A 15,341-nucleotide genomic window follows, 5' to 3' on the forward strand; every position below is an offset into this window, starting at 1 on the left:
GGGGAGCTCCAAAGGTCATCCAGTCCAACCCCCAGCAATGCATGAATCACAGCTCAAGCAACCCCCAGAGCTGGCTTTCCAAACTCTGATTAAAAACCTCCAATGAGTCAAAGAGCTGGAAATTACCCCAAGGCTCCATCTAGTCTAACCACCTGCGATTCAGGAATCACAGCTAAAGAATCCATAAATCAAACCTAAAGACTCATCATGCCTGTTGCCACAAGGGGGCGGCATTGCCCAGCCTTGGCTATTGGTTCCCTATTACCACCTGCTCCTTCTGCAGAATCCCAGGGCTGGGATCTCTGTTATGGTGAGATATGCAAGCTCGTAAGTCAGCGGTGCACTCTGTTCCCATCCTCCAAATCTATCCAAAAGACTCCAGTGCCTGGGATGTGCTGCCTCCAAAACAGCCCAACCGCTCCTGCTGGATCCGTCCGTCTAATGTGGCCACTTTGAAAGGACCTTTGAGACACAACAGGTATGAAAAGGTCTCGAGGGGAAGTTAGAATATCTGAAAAAATAAGCCAAGACATGGCTCAGATGAGAAAATTGAGTGGGCTAAAGCAATGGAATGAGTGCCATCAGAGCACAGAATCAGAGGAAACTGCCTGATACAGAGTCAGGCCATTGGTCCATCTGGCTCCGTACTGTCTCCAGAAGTTCAATCAGGATCTTTTCCCTAGAGGTGCTGCTGGGGATTGAACCTGGGACCTTCTGCATGCAAAGCAAATGCTCTACCACTCAGCTATGGCCTTGCAGGCCCAGAAGACGAGCAGTTCACCACCTAAGAAACTCATACAGCCCACCAGCAAGAAGCCACTGCTCCATGAAAGAGAGAATGTGCAAGAGCAGAACAGCAAGGGAGGTCCAGGTGGCTCAAGTAAGCAAGCCAAGCCACTCTCACCTGGCCAGGGGAACCATAGCAGATGCCCTTTGCAGAGTGCAAGAGATGCCTCTCACTCCTTGGTCACATAGGTGTGCTAAGGAAGCAGCTTTTGCTATGCAAGATTTCTAAATGGCCTTGCAAGAACACTGCTTCCAAGGCAGCTGGTGCTCCTGAGGAAAGACAGATTCGCCGTAGGTAGGATTTGCCTTTTGATGCAGACTTGATGGGAAAGGGTCCGGTGTCCAGGCAGGAAGCCTCCTCCCACCAGGGAGTTGGTCCAGGTTGCACAAGCTGAAAAGGTATCCATAACAACGGAGCCCCTAGCAACTGTGTCCAAGCTGCATCCATCTCCAACTCAGGCAAAGGTGTTGAGTCCGTCTTGGCAGGAATGCGAGAAGTCTTATCTGCAAAGTGCCCTCCAGGAATTGGTCACCAGGAGCTTTCAAGACTTATTGGAATCATAGAATTGTGGAGTTGGAAGGGAACCCCGGGGTCATCTAGTCCAACCTCCTGTGATGCGGGAATCACAGCTGGGGCTCCCAAAACCTGCATTCAACAGGCATCTCACCACTCAAAATGCCACCACAATCTGGAGGCAACAGCAGTACTGGCAAACTTAATACTTTTTTTTTGCAACAATCATTGCCACAGAGCAGTGGGCCTGAAAATGGGCTCTGATCATCGGTCATGTTCACAGAATCACTGAACTGTAAATTTGGAAGGGACTGCTAAAGGACATCCAGTCCAACCCCTATTCAGGATGGGGTTTCTTGCTATTTGCAGATCTCTTCCATGGAAGATCAAGGTGCTGACACTGTCTTACAGCTGTTCAGAGGTTGGATCCCCCAGGGCAGAAAGAGTCGCTTTGGCTCCATCCCAATGGAAAGACTGGCCAGCCTCCTTCGGTATTCTCTTAACATAAGAGCCATCTGCAGGATCAGGCCAATGGCCAATCTAGTCCAGCATCTTGTCCTCACAGTGGCCAACCCAGCGGCGTAGCGTGGGTTGTCAGCACCCGGGGCAAGGCAAGTAATTTGCGCCCCCTAACCCCTAACCTGCCGCCGCTGCCAGCTTCTTCTTGCTGCTGCCTGGTCTGGTCTGGTGTGGTTCTCTCCCACGCTCAGCGCTGCGCTGGGTGGCTGCTGCACTGTCCCTCCCCCAGATAGTCCCTCACTCTCTCTCCGCACCGCATGCCTGGCACCCACCCCCTCCACAGTGGGCGGCGACCCAGCAGCTTGGATCGGATTCGCACAGCCAGCACTGCAGTGAGAGAGAGTGAGTGAGCCAGGTAAGGGCAGAGAGCTGCGAGTGCGAGCGCCCCCCCCCAGATGTTGCACCCGGTGCGGCCGGGCCCCCCCTGCACCCCCCATGCTACGCCACTGGGCCAACCAGGGACCTCAGTGAGAAACCAGCAAGTCGAATTCCAGCACAAGAGCACTGCCCCCCCCGTACTTTCCAGCCACTGGTATTCAGAAGCATTGCTGCCTCTGACTGTAGAGGCAGAGCAAAGCAGGGCTGCCATATTTCAAAAAGTAAAAACCAGGACACCCCAAAGGTGGTTGAGAGTTTTTTAAGGAAACCCCCAAAATTGTTGAGCTTTTTTTTTTTTTTTTTAAATTGATTGGCTTGCCTAAGATCCAAGACAAAGCACTGCCTTTCAGAAATTCCCCCCGGACGTCAATTCCGTCTTTGAAATCCCGGTAATGTCTGGGGGAATCAGGACGTATGACAGCCCAAGAGCATAGCCATCCCGGCTCATAGCCCTTGATTGCTCTCTCCTCCTGCATGATTTGGTGGTGGTGACTGTCTCCCCTGGGAGTGATTTCCAAAGTTTAACTCTGCACTGAGTGAGGAAGGGCTTTCCTTTCCCTGTCCTGAATACTGGCCTCCTGTCTGGAGGAAACCTGCTGTCCCTTCTTTGGAGACCTGACATGGTTGCCTCTGGCCAAACTGATCTGGGAGATACCCTGGATTGGCTGGCACAAAGAGGAACGCAAAGAGGACAAGGTGATCTCTAATTATTTACAAAGCAGTTTAACTCAATTAATGTCGCTGAAGGCGCAGCAGCAGCAGCAGAAAATGCCAATTAGGGCAGGAGAGATGTTTTGACACGGGCACCCGTTCCATAACTGCCAATTATGGTGATGTGATGATGTTTTGAGGGCAGAGGAAGGAGCAGCTCGGGCTCTGGATTTATTTCACCGTCCGCAGAAGGATTGCTGAAGATTATTCCTTGAAAGGTTTTAATCATAGCTTGTGCAGAGCTGTACGTTAACTCTGTGGCCTGAATCTCTTGAACGCTCCTGCCTTTAACGTCCCAAGTCAGTAGAGCAGGAGACTCTTAATCATAGGGTCTTGGGTAGAAGCCTAACATTTGGGAAAAAGATGGTGCACTGCAGGGGGTTGCACTAGATGCCCCTTGTGGTCCCTTGCAACTTTAGACATCTATGATTCTACGAAATAATACTAGAATCACAGAACTGTAAAGTTGGAAGGGTAACCTAGTTCAGCTCCTCCCAGCAATGCATTAGAAATGGAACCCAAACAACAGGGGTATGAGGCTCACGTCAGCCGCCCATTGGCAGGTGACAAGATGGAGCAAGATTGTTTTCTGCTGCACCAGCAGGTAGGACCTGAAAGAATGGATTCAAATGGCAAGAAATTAGATTCTGAGTAAACATTAGGAAGAACTTCCCAGTGGCAAGAGCTGCTTGACAGTAGAATGGGCTGTCCTTCTTTGGAGGTTTCCAAACAGGCATTGCATGGCCAACAGTCAAGAATGATTTAGCTGTGGTTCCTGCATTCCAAAGGGCTGGACTAGATGAACCTCGGGAACCCTCTTCCAGCTCTAGAGTTCTATGACTCTAGGGATGGAGGAGAGGTCACTTGAGACAACCAGCCCCACCCCCCACAATGAGCTGCAGAATTCTCCTTTGGCAAACAGGCCAAAAAAACCCCACCAGGCACATGGACTTAGTATGCGGTGGAAAGTTGCACAGGTCCTTCCAGAGGTCTTGCTAACCTACCTGCCCCCAGAACAAATGTTTCAGAATGCATCACTGACAACCAGCCCCCCCAACCCCCCCCCCCACTCCTGGCTTTGCTTGAGGATTTCATCCTGTCTGCAAATTGACCGGATTTGCATTTCTCCAACTAAGACTGTGGATCGTAATGCAGTTAATCATTCACTTTGGGGACTCTATGTACCCAGGAAAAAAAACATATTTGAGATTCAAATGCCTCTTTGAGAATAAAGCACATGCAGACATGCAAATTTCGCAGAGAGGAACATGCAGAAATGATGCACATTTTCCCAATGGCTTCTTGAAAAACAAAAACGTAGGATTTGTTATGGTAAGAAAGACATCTCACATGGATGAAGAAGGAGAAAACAGGGAGGCAGGCTGGAAATCATTGTATATCTCCCCACCCCACCCCCGTTTTCCATGAAGACTTAGCCGGTGACTTCATGCTAAGCAGATTGTTTTAGCTCCGCAGCGAGAGAAGCACTAAATATCAGCCCAAACTCAGCAGAGCAAAAGCCAAATATTTCATCCTAAGCAGAGGTGTTTTTGCTTAACGGGGTCTCATTTTTCACTGGAAATGCCACACAGAAGCTTTGCCGTTCCATAAATTTGTGCACAGAGAGATCCCCGCAGGAGCCTCTGAAAAGCCAGAGGCAGTGAGCAGGGCTGAATGCCATAGATTGAGCTGCTTGCTAAGTGGAGCTGAAGGATCGCTCGCGTTAACTTGCCATGAAAATTGCCACCAGCTTAAAATCGCTCCTATTTGTTTTCTCTTTACGAATCCAGCGCTTCTAATCCAGACATGTCTCGCCATCGAGCCAGCATCCTGTTTTCACAGCGGCCGACCAGACACCCCAACGGGAAACAAGCAAGACCTGAGCACAAGAACCCTCCCCTCTCCTGTGGTTTCCAGTAACTGGTATTCAGAAGCGTAGCTAGAATCATAGAATTGTAGTGTTGGAAGGGACCCAAGGGTCATCTAGTCCAACCCCCTGCAATGCAGGGATCTTTTGCACAACGTGGGACTCAAACCCACAACCCTGAGATTAAGAGTCTCATTCTCTACCGACTGAGCTATCACAACTGTGGAGGCAGAGTATAGCCTCCGTGGCTAGTAGCTTTCAGTAGCCTTCTTATCCTCCTCATTATACCATTAAATTCTCTTTCAAAGCAATCCAAGTTGGTGGCCATCACTGCCCCCAGTGGGAGAGAGTTCCATAGTTCAACAATACACTGCATCCAGAAAGACTTTCTTTTATCTGTCCTGAATCTTCCAACTTTCAGCTGGACATCCGTGAGTTCTGGTGTTAAGAGGGAGGAAAACTTTTCTCTATCCACCTTCTCCATGCCATGCATTCATTTTATACACCTCTATCATATCTACTCTTGATCACCTTATTTCCAAAGCTAAAAAGTCTCAAACGCTGCAACCTTTCCTTATAGGGCTGTCGCTCCATCAATCATTTTGCTCGCCCCTTTCTGAACCTTTTCCAGCTCCACAATATCCTTTTCAAGGCGTGGCACCCAGAACTGTTTGCAGCACAGTGGTACCTCGGGTTAAGTACTTAATTCGTTCCGGAGGTCCGTTCTTAACCTGAAACTGTTCTTAACCTGAGGTTCCACTTTAGCTAATGGGGCCTCCTGCTGCCGCCGTGCCGCAATTTCTGTTCTCATCCTGAAGCAAAGTTCTTAACCCGAGGTACTATTTCTAGGTTAGCGGAGTCTGTAACCTGAAGCGTCTGTAACCTGAGGTACCACTGTATTTATTTGTCCATACAACAGAAGCCTGCGAAGAAGATTCCGGCTGTTCCCATTTCCTAAGGGAGAAGGGCCAAAGAACAGGTTTCCCCTTTCCTCACTCAGGCCTAGTTGACTGAACAATGCAACACGACAGCCAAAAACCCACAGGAAACTCACTTTGCCATGAGAGAGAAGGCCTCTGAGCAGACAGCTGGGCAAGGGATGAGCTTGATCAGGATGTGGCCCAGGGCAGCCGGGAAGTGGGCCCGTGTGACCTTCTCAAACACCAACGTGAAGGTGTTGATGTCAGCCATCTTGCTGCTGGGCTCCCCGCCACCCGTGTCCAGGATGTTGCCCCCATGCAGGACCAGGATCAAGACGTGGGTTTTGCAGTTCTGCTGCTGACCCCCTTCCTGGGGGAGAGAGAGAGAGAGAGAGAGAGAGAAGTGAACCAAGCTATGTACGTACCTAGAAAAGCAAACCAATCTGAGGATAAAGGCCTGAGCAGCTCTCGCTTTGGAGTCAAGGGACAATGGAAGTGAGAAAAACCAAAGAGCCTTGTGGCAGTGCTGGGGCTTCTACAAGGAATGAGTGAATTGCAGGGCTGGAAGGGAACTCCAAGGGCCATCTATTCCAACCCCCTGCAATGCAGGAATCCCAGCTCAAGAATCCCTGGCAGCTGGCCATCCAATCTCTGTTTAAAAACCTCCAACTAAGGAGAGCCTGACACCTGCTGACGTTCCACACTTACCGTATTTTTAGCTCCATAAGACGCACTTTTTTCCTTTTAAAATCTAAGGGGAAATGTCTGTGCGTCTTATGGAGCGAATGTGTGGTCCCTGGAGCTGGGGGGGGGACCCAGGCTTCCCCCGCCAGCCCCAACAAGCTCGGGGAGCAGCAGGAAGGCTGCGCGCAGCCTTTCTGCTGCTCCCTGACCTGCTCTTTGGGGCTGGGCGTGGGGGAAACCCAGGGTTCCCCTGCCAGCCCCTCAAAAAAGTAGGTGCGCCTTATGGTCAGGTGAGCCTTATGGAGCGAAAAATACGGTACCCTCAGAAAGTTATTCCCAACGCTCGCCAGATTCTCCTTTCTTGTGATTTGAATCGACTGGTTCAGTTCTTCCCCTCTAGAGCAGCAGAAAAACCCTCTTCCTTTAACCCTTTAGATATTTGAAGGTGGCTATCGTATCTCCTCTCAGTCATCTCTTTCCCAGGCTAAACATACCCAACTCTTTCAATAATTCCTAAGGCACCTTCAAACAGAGTTTGGATGGCCATCTGCAAGGAAATCTTGAGCTGTGATTCCTGCACAGAAGGGGGTTGGACTAAATGACCTTTGGGGTTTCCTTCCAATCCGACATTCCTACAATTCTATTAGCCTCCCCACAATAAAAACCAGGAGAAATCAAAGAGAGCCCCACACCCCATGACGTCCAAAACGTTCCTCTGTGGAGCCCCTCCCCTGCCTCCTCCTGCCCCTCTCCCACACACTGCCTGTTTATTTCCTGAAATGCGATACGGTCAAGGCTCACCTCACTCTCCTCGTGGATCTCAATGCTGCCTTGCGCAGGATAGCGGTGCTTCCTCAAAGAGGCTCTGTAGAGCTCCCCTGGAGGAAAAGAGAGAAATTGGGGTCACCTTTCAAACCCTTTTACTCCTGGTTGTCCTGGACAGTCACCAAATGGGCTGCTGAATTTTCTCTCCTGCCAGCCCTAATATAATAGTCACAATCTGTAGGGACCACCTGGGTGGCAACCTGAAGGGCTGTATTCTTCCATATGAACCAGCCAGGGCTCTGAGATCATCGGGGGAAGCCCTTCTTCTCGGTCCCACCACCCTCACAGTCCTGCTTGGTGAGGACGCAGGACAGGGCCTTCTAGGTAGCTGCTCCCAGGCTTTGGAATTCCCTCTCTAGAGAAGCCAGACTGGCTCCCTCCTTGTTGTCCTTCCTCCGGCAGCTGAAGACTCCTATATTCTCACAGGCCTTTGGGAACTGGCTGTTGCTTTTTCTTCTTTTTTTAAAGAAGTGGCTTTTAATAGTGCTGTGCTGACTTTACTGTCTGTGTTCTAATAGACTTGTTTTCTATTTGGCTTTAATTTCTGCTAGAGTTTAATTACTTTCTAACCATCACGTTTTATAGGTTTTTAGCTTTTTGTATTTTATCTGTGTTGTTTTGATTTCTGCAAACTGCCTTGAGTCCCAGTCTGGAAAGAAGGCAGGATATAAATAAATTTAGTAATAGTAATATAGTAATAATATCAGAAGACTGAGGGCAAGCAGGGGAGAGTGTGTGCATATAGTATGGTCTGGCTTGTATAAACTTGTCTATTATTATTTCCATTACCTGTAATAAAATAGAGACACAATTAATAACGAAATATCTGCAATAATAGGAAATGGGTGTATTATAATTGACCTAATTTAAATCTGAAGTAGGTTTTACGTACATGCAGAAATTTCTTTATGATGTCTCATTGTTCTATATGTTGTTGATTCTGATTTTGTTTTTAGTTTTATGAGTCAAAATGGGATCTTGCAGGCAGCAGACTCCCCTGCCCCAGAGAACCGGGGCACAACTTCCTGCGCTGCAGGGGGTTAGACAAGAGGGCCCTTGGGGTCCCTTCCAACTCTACAATTCTATGATTCCCCATTTGTAAGGTAACAAGGGGAAGAGAGAGGGAGGGAGGCGAAAGGCCCACCAGGGGGCTCAATTCGCACATTACATTCCTGAAATCTCTGGAGAAGACTACAAAATATAAGGTGTGATGAAATTGTGAGGAAAGATTTTTATACTCCCATATCACCCCCCCCCAAAGCCGCTTGCTCAGTCGCTCCCCACCCCAGGCTTTTCTTCCACCCGCTCAACTCTGTCTTCTCGCTCACTATCTCTGCCTCTGTTAGTTGTCAAGGAAACAGCCGCAGGACAGAATCCGATTATCTCCGTGGCAAAACCTGACTGCCATGTCCATCTCTGGGGCGGCCACCAGGAGCTCTGCCCCAGCTGCCCCCACTGCCCCCATTTTGAAGTTTGATGCCAAACTCTGCACCAGTTTTGGGGAGCAGCCACAAGGCCAGAACTTCCTTCTCTCGCTTCCAGAGGCTTCTCTCCTTGGCTCTACCTGTGCATGCACTGCCTCTTCCCTGGGACTGCACCAGCAGAGGATGGGGTCCTGCATTTGAAGACTCCTGCCCCACATTATCCAAAACCTTCCTGTCGAGGAAGAAGACTCCTCACACTTCCTCTTCGCTGCGCTAGTCTTCTACAGGCAGGGTTTGTTTAAAAGATTCCAGAGGATATTTTAAAAAATGGAATCCGTGCAGTCTCAAAAAAAGGGTGCTGGCCCAGAAAGTGTGCTTTGATCCAAAGTGGCTCTACTCATGGGCAACAGGGTGAGGTGGGATATCTGAGGGACAGAAGATAAAAGCCAGGATAAAAGGTTGAGGTCCCAGCCCCTTTGACTGCTGGCTTTCTACATGTAGGGAATTTTTAACATGGTGCAGGGGAATTCAAAACTGCGATCCCTCTGAAGGGCGTACTGCCACTACAGTTTTGGCCACTTGACTACCTCACGTTTATTTCTTTATTTCACAAAATTTATACATGGCTTGATAGTTATTAAAAAGTGGTTTACAAAAGATTAAACAAGAAAATGATCAACAAGAAAAATCAACAATAATAATTCAATACTTTAAAAAAAGTTAAAATAATGGTAGACTAATAACAGATTAAAACACACACCAGCTTTCTTAACATCTAGGTAGGCTTATCTAAACAATAATCTTTTTAGCAGGTATCAAAAAGGGTACACAGTGAAGGCACCTGCCTGGGCGTCAATGGGCAGGGAGTTCCAGATGTGCAGGCGCTGCAACACTAAAATAAGGGTTTCTGACTAATGCAGAATGGGTATTTTGTGGCTTCTTGTAACAGGGCCAGCTCTGCTTATTGAAGCGGTTGAGTGGGCGTAAACATGTCATAGAATGTAATGCAGGACTTCAAAAGCAGACTAGCACAATAACATCACCTTAGAAAAGTGTTACATTTTTTGCATCGTGGCTGGGCACCAAGGGAGTTCCTTGCTGTGAGGATTTGCCTGGGGAAACTCCTTTTGTGTGGGAGCTGAATCACCCGAGGCCACAGTCAACAAAGGATCAACATGGACATACAGGCAATGAGCCTATGAGGGCAATTCAGCTGGTTTGAGGTGGAAATCCTGAGTTGCGGATTGTTCCCAAAGACCATCCATTGCAGAAAACATTTGGCTCTATTTCTCTGTAAGACATGAATCAGTAGAGGCCGTGCAGTCCCTGGGCCATTGCCAGGACGCAGGGGTAAAATGGATGAGGAGAAACAAGCCGAGCTTGAATCCTGGCGAGATGGAGGCACTGTGTGAGAGAAGCTCCTGTGTCTGGGAAATTGCTCAGTTGCCTACCCTGGATGGGTTTGCTCTCCCCCCGAAGGAGCAGATTCACAATGTGGGGTTGCTCTGTCACTGGAGGCTCTGGTAGCATCAGTAGCTAAAAGTGCCTTTTACCAACTGTGACTGTTTCAACAGCTGTGGCCATTCCTGCCCCAGGAAAACTTTTCCATAGTTCATTCATTGGTTACTTCAAAACAGGATTGCCGTAATGTGCTCTGTGTGGGACTTCCTTTGTGCTTGATCTGGAAGCTGCAGTTAGTGCAGAATGCCGTAGCATGATTGCTGACAGGAGTGAGGTCTGGCAAGCATACCACACCTGGTTGCCGATTCCGTACCTGGCTAGGCTCAAAGGTGCTACTATTAGTATACAAAGCCCTTAACAACTTAGAACCAGTTGACCTGCGAGATTGCCTTCTCAACATGTGCCCACTTGACTGCTTTGATCGGCAGAACTGGCACTGCTACAAGTGCCACATAATACGCATTCTGCCTTTATAAGAACTCCACCATATACAGCACCTACACTTTGGAACGTTCTGCCTCTTGACATCAGGCAGACCCCTTCCCTGTACTCTTTTTGCTGCCTGATGAAAACATTCCTCTTTAGGTAACCCCACCCAGATGTTCAGAAAGCTACTGCAAGTTTTAATTCGGATTTGGTCTACTGTTGTTTTAACTTTTCAGAAGTTTTAAATTATGGTTGCTGATTTTTCTTAGTACAGTGGTACCTCACAAGACGAACGCCTCGCAAGACGGAAAACCCGCTAGACGAAAGGGTTTTCCGTTTTGGAGGCGCTTCGCAAGACGAATTTCCCTATGGGCTTGCTTCGCAAGACGACAGCCCATAGGGAAATATCCGGGACAGCGGGGAAGCGCAGCGCGTCTTCCCCACTGTCCTTGGACCTCCTCCGAAGCCGGGCGGCGGGGCGGCAACACCGGCCCCCGCCGCCGGGCTTCGAACGCTGCTCCGAAGCCGGGCGGTGGGGCGGGAACACCTTCTGAAGGCGGACAGGGGGCGAAAGTCTTTGTCCCCCCTGCCTGCCTCCCCAGGGGCTTTTAAATCGCCCCGGACAGCGGAGAAGTCCTCCGCTGTCCCGGGGTTTTTTAAAATGCTGGGGGTGGGAAGAAAAGCCCTTGTCCCCCCCCCCAGCCTTCAGAAGACGTCCGGGGACAGACTGTCCCCTGACCTGGTCTGAAGGCGGTTTCCCTAGGAACGCATTAATTGATTTTCAATGCATTCCTATGGGAAACCGTGCATCGCAAGACGAAAAACTCGCAAGATGAAGAGACTTGCGGAACGAATTAATTTCGTCTTGCGAGGCACCACTGTAGTAAAATTATTGGGGTTTTTCCCTTTTATTGTACACTGCTTTGGGTTCTTTCTTTCCCCCCTTCTTTCCAATGAAGTGTATAAATTTTGAGGATGAAATAAAATGCCCCTGTTGACATCTCCTGAAGCCCTAAAAGTCCACCGACACACACCATGGGTGTGGGGTTCTTTCCAGTCCGAGGGCCACATTCCATTCTGCTCACATGCTGGCGGTGTGTAGGACCAGAGGCAAAAGTGAGCAGAGCTCCAGGATGCTGCTGAGGCAACGTGCATGTTCTGCCTCAGCAGCAGGGTCGCTGGCCGAGGTCCTGAAACCCACACCAAGGTCACTCTCCAAGGTGCTGATCTTACATCACCTGCCTGCCTGCCTGGAAGCCAATGAATACTGACTGTTTCCAAGGTGCGCTGGGGACTGTGAATGGTCCTGTCATCCAAGTGGAGGGGAAACTGTGCAGCCAGACCCAACGGAAAAGGAGAAACCTGTGACCTTGCGGTTGAGCATACACCAGGGATGAGGTTGTATGCAGGTCCCCAGAGCAAGAGAAAAGGAAGGGGACCATAAAGAAAACAGGGTGATTTCATTAGCTGCCTGAATGAAGCTGATTATGAGGGAAATGATGTGTTGTTCTGTTTACTGGAGAAGTTTTAATGAGGTAAAATTATAAAAGAGACTTAGTAGGACTCAAAGAGGCTCCCAGGTGAGGCTCCAGCTTTTCGCCAGTTTTTCCTTGGCAGCCTTTATACTGTCATTACTGCAAGTTATGCTAATTACATCATTATACAAACTATGGGAGCAAAGAAGGTAAATTAAAATCCCACGCAGAAGGTAGAACTCAGCACGTGGATGAGAGTCCTCCATTCAAACAGCAGGGGGGAAAGTCCTGATTGGATATGGACTTGTTTGAGAGGTTGTTGTTTTTTTGTTGGCGTTGGTGTTGTTTACAATACAGATCTGGGGAGGCAAGAACCAAGGCAAGCTTTGAAACATGCCAGGCCCTGCAAGGAAGACGAGAAAGGCGGGGAGGAAGAAAAAGAGGAGGAAGAGGAGGACAGCATCTTGTCCAGTCTTGCAATTCTATGACCTGGAGGGAGAGTTGACCTCCTGACCAAAGGTAAACCATCTCCAAACTAAGAGCACCTACTATTTCAAATAACACTGGCCAGGCTCAGTTAACTTTCCCTCTTCACACAGACAAGAATGCTTGGCTGCTCCAGGCAACTCCTATGCTGGCTGGTAAGTGGTCGTTCCTCAGTTGTGCTGCTTCTCCAGAGCAGGGGTAACAAATGTGGTGTCTTCTAAATTTACTGCTGGATCCCAGTTCCCAGCGGCCAGCAGGACCAGCAGTCAGGGACCATGAGAGTTGCAGTCCAAGAACATCTATAGGGCACTCCATTGGCTAACCCTGTTCTGATCTACTCTATTCACTGCATTTACACCCTACCTTTCTCCTGCAAGGAGGATCAAAGTGGGGTGGCTGACATGGTTCTCCCCTTCCTCATTTAATCCCCATAGGGGCACCACCACCACCACCCACCACTCTTGAGCAAGGCTGAGTCATCCACGGCCTACCCAACCCTCCTGAGTGACAAGGCCCAGGCTTCCCTGTCTTAACACATTAGACAGCCAGCCTTCAACCATCAAGACAACAATCAGCTAGACAGGGATGGCGCCACCCAAAATGGAAGAACTGTGCTTAATCAGAAAACACAGACCTTATTCCACATTCCAGGCAACCTGCCTCCATGGCTTCCTAAGGCATTTGCAGATAACAAGAAAAATGTCTCTGCTAAGATTTCTCAGAAGAGCTCCAGGCCATGGAGGGAAAGATCTGAGTGGCTGAGAGGCAGCAGTGCTTCCTGGGGAAACCTCTACTCCTCATAAGAATGTAAGCAGAACCTGTTGGATCAGGCCAAAGGGGGGCCATGTAGTCTAGCATCCTGTTCTCACAGTGGCCGACCAGATTCCCAGTATGGGAAGCCTGCAAGCAGGACAATCGGAAGAGCACTATCTAGTTGTTCTCTGTTGCCTAGTATTCAGAGGTAGACTGTCCCTGGGCATGGAGGTTCGGCTCTCACAATAGACCTCCATAAGAAGAGCCCCCAAAGGGGGCCCATTTACTCCACCATCACAAGGAGATCAGATGAGGCTGCTGGATCAGACCAATGACTCATCTTGTCCAGCATCCTGTTCTCATAGCGGCCACCCAGAAGCTAGTGGAAAACTCACAAGCAGGATCCGAGTGCAATAGCCCTCTCCTCTCCTGTGGTATTCAGAAGCATTTCTGCCTCTGACTGTGGAGGCAGAGAATAGCCATCATGGTTGGCAGCTTTCAATAGCCCTCTCCTCCTTTAATGGTCCAATCCTTTTTCAAAGCCATCCAAGTTGGTGGCCATCACTGACTCTTGCAGAAGCGAGTTCCACAGTTTAACCATGCAGTGCATGAAGAAGAATTCAAGAGAATGTTAAGCTCAGTGTGGAACTTCTGCCGCAATGAAACCCTCTCCTTTCATGCAGAGGCAGAAGGGGGGTTGAGTTAACAGAGGGCAGCCTCATTAAATAAGCCCAACTCGAGCCACCAATGAATGGAATAGGAAAACTAATCTTTGCTGCAAAGGCAAAATTGCATCTCCCCATTTCATGTAACTTGCAGGGAGCAATTCAGAACCTGTTCCAAAGGCTTCCTGGCCTCCAACTGGGATGCTAGCAGGTAGAAAACAGGGACAAGCCACGGATTCCACCCTGGAGAACAAGATGCTCTAAAATTGGCTTATGAATCACAGCCAGGAAAACTGGAATTTCGTTTTCCTCTTTTCTTTGCAAGGGAAAAAGGAACTCCCCAGGAGGATCTGTACTCAATAGCAGAGATCCTGCTGCAGGGCTGGCACAGCAAAGCCCTGCATGGGAGAAACATGCCAGGCTCTTTTTGTGAGAAGAAAATAGTAAAAACTACAGGGGGAGATTTGGACTAATGGTATCTGGAAGAAAGAAGTGGGGAGCCCCATGGCTCTCAAGTTAATTTCAGGCAGGTAGGTAGCAAAAGGGGAGGTATAGGGATAGGAGGAGGAGAGGAAAGAAAGGCTCTAGCCCCCTGCCAGGATTTATTATTTGTTGCGTTTATATTCCATTTTTCCTTCATGGAGATCAAAGTTGCATTTGAACCCTGGTCTCCTCAGTTACCGGTCCAGCACTCTGACCACTACACCACCACCCCTCCAAGGGAATGAGGCCCTCAACAACAACAAACCAGACCCCACACGCATTTCCTGGGGAGGGAAGCAGAAGGTCAAATGCAGCTACTCTCTGCTAGGTTTGGGAGGACCATTTTGCATAGCAGATGGCAGAATCAGCAGTCCTGCCCTGGACTGGGAACGTAGCAGAAAGTAGCAGTCAACTGTACAGCATCGAGAGCTAACAGGGGTGCCCTTTAAAAGTCATAGCAGAGGCCCAGCATTTGGGGGGGGGGTGGAGGTGCAAGCATGCCCGCTCGCCATTCCTTCCTATCCTGGGCAACAATTGAGAGGGAAGAGCTGGTCCTGCCCACACAGTAACAGGTCTTCATACAGTCCAGCAACACAACATAGCCACCCACCTCCATGCGATAATACATGAAGGACATCACAAGTTACAGGAGTCACAAAGTGCCTGGTCTTTGGCAAAGCCAGTCTGGCTTCCAAGGCAGGACCTCTCCACAATATCTGGTGATCTGCTCCACATCCTGTCTTGGGGAAAGGACAGCACCCACAGATGTCTGGAGAGACCTGGTATTGGCAAGTTGCCCATTCCAAAGTGGTGCTCATGATCCTTGAGATGAAGATTAGCAGATAAACCAAGGTCCAGTAGCTGGACAGAGCGATGCTTTCAGGACCACGGACAGATCCCTTTGGGGTGTCAGTGAAGTTTTCAGGACTATGGACAGAGCCTGCCAGGATTTCAAGACCTCGGA

The 15,341-nt window shown here is 49.2% G+C and overlaps 1 protein-coding gene across 4 annotated transcripts in view; it reads right to left on the reverse strand.

Annotated features, from left to right (window-relative positions):
* PITPNM3 (PITPNM family member 3) overlaps positions 1 to 15,341 on the reverse strand; it is a 77,051-nt gene that overhangs the window by 18,853 nt on the left and 42,857 nt on the right. For all 4 annotated transcript variants that reach the window (XM_082201374.1, XM_082201373.1, XM_082201375.1 and 1 more), the window contains 2 exons: positions 7,181 to 7,257; positions 5,830 to 6,065 (listed from right to left, as the gene is read on the reverse strand). In XM_082201374.1, coding sequence (XP_082057500.1) covers positions 5,830 to 6,065; positions 7,181 to 7,257 — 313 coding nt within the window. The remainder of the gene's footprint in view (positions 1 to 5,829; positions 6,066 to 7,180; positions 7,258 to 15,341) is intronic.

The sequence above is a fragment of the Podarcis vaucheri genome, assembly GCF_965113315.1.
Source record: "Podarcis vaucheri genome assembly, chromosome: 15".
NCBI lineage: Eukaryota > Metazoa > Chordata > Lepidosauria > Squamata > Lacertidae > Podarcis > Podarcis vaucheri.